Source organism: Lithobates pipiens, unplaced genomic scaffold, assembly GCF_037356315.1.
Source record: "Lithobates pipiens isolate NorthernLeopardFrog02 unplaced genomic scaffold, aLitPip1_a1.2 Scaffold_19, whole genome shotgun sequence".
NCBI classification, from domain to species: domain Eukaryota; kingdom Metazoa; phylum Chordata; class Amphibia; order Anura; family Ranidae; genus Lithobates; species Lithobates pipiens.
The window spans coordinates 27,162,461-27,167,155 of NW_027507764.1; the positions used below are offsets into that span (position 1 = coordinate 27,162,461).

Consider the following 4,695-nt stretch of genomic DNA (forward strand, 5'->3'; position numbering starts at 1 on the left):
TGTGCCATTATATGTAATGTTTTTAGTGGTTCACGTTCACATTGTGCCATTATATGTATTGTAACATAGTGCTGAACTTTTTTCACAGGACTAGAGTCAGGTTTTTACTGCTACTGGGGGCTCCTTTAGATAGTTTTCCATACTTTCCTGTCCTGGTGACAACATAGGGCTAGACAGGAAATTAAGGAAAATTTTCAACAAGGACACAGAAATCCAAACCTAGCCAACCCTTATTTGACTGAAGGACTAAAGAAAACATTTGAATCCGTTGTTTCGGATTCAGTAGTTCCCTTCACTTCCTTGCCTTGTAAATCATTGTCAGCAGGACAGGAAATAACAGGAACATTTTCTGATAGAGCCTCAGATTGCAGTAAAAATATCAAAAAAAAAAAAAATAAAAATAAAAGAAAAGGAGGAGGATAAGACAGAGGTTCTAATCCTTCCTGATGTCAAAACGGAAAAAAAAAAATTGGGGCTACAGATAGACTGTGCAGATACGGGGACTGGGCCTGTTCACGTGACCCAGGCTATACTACCTTGCCTTTAACTAGAACAAGCATGCAGCCAGTGAAGTCTGAAAAATCTGACCTCCTGCATGCATGTTCCTGCTCCTGGATGAAGATGATGGCCCCACAGCCTGCAACTTTTATAAATAAATCAATAACGTTGATTCTTCTTCCATTGGCCAACTATTTCCCCAATCGGATTCTCCGCCCTGTGATGTCACCAGTCTCTGAGCAGATTTCTCAGATCCGATTCCTCCCAGATATCTTTATACAACCTTCCCATACACCTAGAACCACATGGAGGGGCTCAGTGAAGGTGGTGGTGAAGGTGTGGAGGTGTCGGAGCGAGCCGCACAATTTATAAAAGGAGATCCTCCCGGCCTCATAATCCACAAATATCCTGATTCTGTTACTGGAGACTTTGCTGGGTAATGGGATCTGATTATTGTCATGTATCACTGAGCACTGATTATCCCCCCAACAAATTGAATACTGATCATTTCTCAACCTCAAACCCCAGGACTTCTTATTAAATCCAATCAGAGAGTGCTCTCCTCTCCTGTCTATACTGGGGTAACACATCCCGACTCTCCACAGATCTGACCCTCCGACATCCACTTCCCAGTAATGTCTCCCCGAGGAGAAACTCCGACTGCTCATCACCTGAGGACACTGAAATCTCTCTGGTCTTTCTGGGCGATTCTGATGTGTTGATGACCAGGAGGCAGTTTTCCTGTCATCTGATATATGTATATTATTACCAGCTGTGCTCACATCCAGTAATATGTCTGTAACCCCCAACACCCCCAATGTTGGCTGTACAGCCCCAATAGTTGGTCCCCCGGCATGGCTGTGTGAGTGTTGTATGGCGGGGGTGGGTTGGGGACATCTCCTGGATGGTTCAGCAATGATATGACCTTTATCCTTTGTAGTAGAATGTGGATAGACACGTGTGCCGCTATATTTCTGTACATTTACCCCAGACATGATATCAGATAAACCTTTGTGTAATGTGTGCGAGATCCCCGCCACATCCAGATCCCCTCCATCATGGAGGAGCTCCTCATGTCTCTCTCTGTCCTCATCATCTCCATCCTTAGTATCACACAAGTCACCGGTGTCTGATTCCTGTAGGACAATCAGTGGATTTGTCATGTTACACAACTTCTCAATGTTCCCCATCTTCTTAGACAGCTTATCTATCTTTATTTCCAGCTGTTGGATCATATCAGACAGTGGTAGAGAGACCCGCTCTGCCTGCCAAGAGATCTCAATCAGGACTCTCTTCTCCAGGTCTTCCAGATGTTTCCTGAGATCTCTGAACAGGGCAGTGACTCTCTCCGATTCATCATCTGCTTTTCCTTGTACTTTCCTCCTGTGTTCCTGCAGACTCTGGACTCTTTTCTCCGTCTCCTAGTTTCATAGTTTCATAGTTAGTTAGGTTGAATAAAGACACTAGTCCATCCAGTTCAACCTGAGTGAGTGTCTACAATGGTCCCTCTCCCTGTACATTGCTACACCCACATCGGTCCCTATTCTCAAGGAGCCACAATCCAAGGTCCCCATTCATATACTAGGGCCAATTTTGGGCAGAAGCCAATTAACCTACCTGCATGTCTTTGGATTGTGGGAGGAAACCGGAGTACCCGGAGGAAACCCACGCAGGCACAGGGAGAACATGCAAACTCCAGGCAGGTAGCGTCATGGTTGGGATTTGAACCAGTGACCTTCTTACTGCTAGGTGAGAGTGCTAACCACTACACCACTGTGCCGCCCGTCTCCTCTCTCTCTGTCATCAGTTTCTGCAGAAAATTTTTAAGTTTCTTCTTCTTCATCTCAGAGGCCTCATCCAGAGTCTCCACCTGATGTCCCCGATGATCTCCATCCAGCCTGCAGGACACACAGATACAGATGGAGTCCTCAGTGCAGTAATACTTCAGGAGTTCTTTATGGACAGAACATTTCCTCTTCTCCAGGGAAGAGGTGGGGTCACATAAGACGTGTTCTGGGGACTTGCTGTGGACTCTCAGGTGATCGTCACACAGAGAAGCTTCACAGAGAAGACAGAATATCACAGCAGGTACAGGAGTGTGAATACAGTAAGTACAGAAGACCCCGGACTCCTCCTGATCTGGGTGAGCAGACAGGAAATTCTCCACTATGTTACGCAGTGTGATGTTCCTCCGCAGTGCAGGCCGATCCTGGAACTCTTCTCTGCAATCAGGACAGGAATAACCTCCAGATCTCTCCTGTGTATCCAATGCATGACCAATACAGTCCCGGCAGAAGTTGTGTCCACATTTCAGTGTTACAGGATCTGTATAAATGTTCAGACAGATGGAACATTCCAGCTCCTTCCTCAGATCAGCAGATGCCATTCCTGACAACAGAAGAGAGAAAGGACAGTGAAAGTCTCTGACACTCACCTGTTCTGTACATTCCTACAGGAGGGTGAAGAAAGACTGAAGGTGGCCAAAGATCGATCAATAGTTTGCCATTCAACAAGGACTGGGTGAATTTTGATCCTATGACTGCTCCCAATGGAGAAAAGTCAGTCTAATGATAGATTTTTCAAATGGGAATTTTGGAAAACATATTTGATCAGCGCCTGAGCCAACTGATTGCTGCACTAATCAATGTACTCCATTACCTGCCTGAGCTATCCTGCTAGGAAGATGACAAAGCAGACAACCAATCATAGATGACAGAAGCATTCCCTGCACCTAATGCCTAGTATATATGGGTCAAATGTTGGGAGACATCGGCCAATTCAATAAAAAATGGCAGACATTTGTCCCATGTGTGTATGTCAGCTGGTCCAACAGATGCTGGCTTTTGTCAGACGAGCATGCTGGAAAACGAGCAGCCGACCGACTCCTAATGAGGGTTCTCAGCCAATGGCAATGAGAGCTGCTCGGAGCGTTCTGACAAGGAGCTGTCAACATCAGAACACAACAGCTCATCAGGGGAGATCACTGTACTAACGTTGGATGGTTAAAAAACGATTAGAGTGTCCCAGGCTTAAGCATACACAGTAAGTAAAGCTCACCTCTGGTAGTCATAGGAATCCCAAATAAAGGACATTAATAAGCTGTGGAATCATTGTTTAGTCTACAAATACACTAACATCACAATGTGCTTCGTCCACCCAAGAGCTGCTGGCTTGTCCACCTCACCTTAAATTACCAAATCAGATACATTAATATACAGGATACCAGCACTTAATTTTAAACTCAACTAGAAGACCCCTTATTTGGATAAAGATGCCCATCTACCTTTTTATGAATATCAGCTTTATGTGTAACTCCACTGAGTACCATCATTAAACACTTCAGGATAATTAAAAATTGAATACAAAATATCAATCCACTCTTTAATTCTAATAAATCCCTCATCCAGCTTCATCACCAGTCCAGACAATGCATGTCTCCTTAGACAGTATAATATGTACTAAACTCATCCTACATAGAACACTGTGTAGGGTTCTCCTTATGGAATACAATCATGCAGCGTTTGTCCTGTGTACTGCACTGTGTCCGGCTCACCCCCCCTCCTGTTTTTCTGCACACACCACATATGTCTAATTTTTAGTCTGGCACTACTGGTTGTAACCCACATTTCCTTTTTTCTACCCAGAGCCCTCCCCAGTCTATGGATCACTCCAAAGCACCATGTTTCCATGTTGATGGGGACCAGGGTCTCTTCTCCGCAACCCTTGGCTTTGGGGGTCTGCAGATGGGGGGCTTATCGGAAATCTGGAAGAGGGGCCCCCAGATCCCAGAGCCCACCCCAGTCTATGGATCACTCCTCGGGTCAGAGCCCTCTTCAATCTATGGATCACTCCTCCGGTCAGAGCCCTCTTCAGTCTATGGATCAGTCCTCAAGCCAGAGCCCTCTTCAGTCTATGGATCAGTCCTCAATTCAGAGCCCTCTTCAGTCTATGGATCAGTCCTCAAGCCAGAGCCCTCTTCAGTCTATGGATCAGTCCTCAAGCCAGAGCCCTCTTCAGTCTATGGATCAGTCCTCAAGCCAGAGCCCTCTTCAGTCTATGGATCAGTCCTCAAGCCAGAGCCCTCTTCAGTCTATGGATCAGTCCTCAAGCCAGAGCCCTCTTCAGTCTATGGATCAGTCCTCAGGTCAGCACTCAACCCAACTCAATTTTGTTCCAAAGTGGGAAGGGAAGTTCCTG

The 4,695-nt window shown here is 45.7% G+C and overlaps 1 protein-coding gene across 1 annotated transcript; it reads right to left on the reverse strand.

Annotated features, from left to right (window-relative positions):
- Nucleotides 1-746: 746 nt before the first annotated feature.
- Nucleotides 747-2,890, reverse strand: LOC143995855 (E3 ubiquitin/ISG15 ligase TRIM25-like). The gene is made up of 2 exons (XM_077490584.1): nucleotides 2,273-2,890; nucleotides 747-1,916 (listed from the first exon to the last, which is right to left on the reverse strand). Exons 1-2 carry the CDS (start codon nucleotides 2,882-2,884, stop codon nucleotides 747-749), a joined length of 1,782 nt encoding a protein of 593 aa, XP_077346710.1. The 5' UTR covers nucleotides 2,885-2,890.
- Between the last annotated feature and the right edge of the window lie 1,805 nt (nucleotides 2,891-4,695).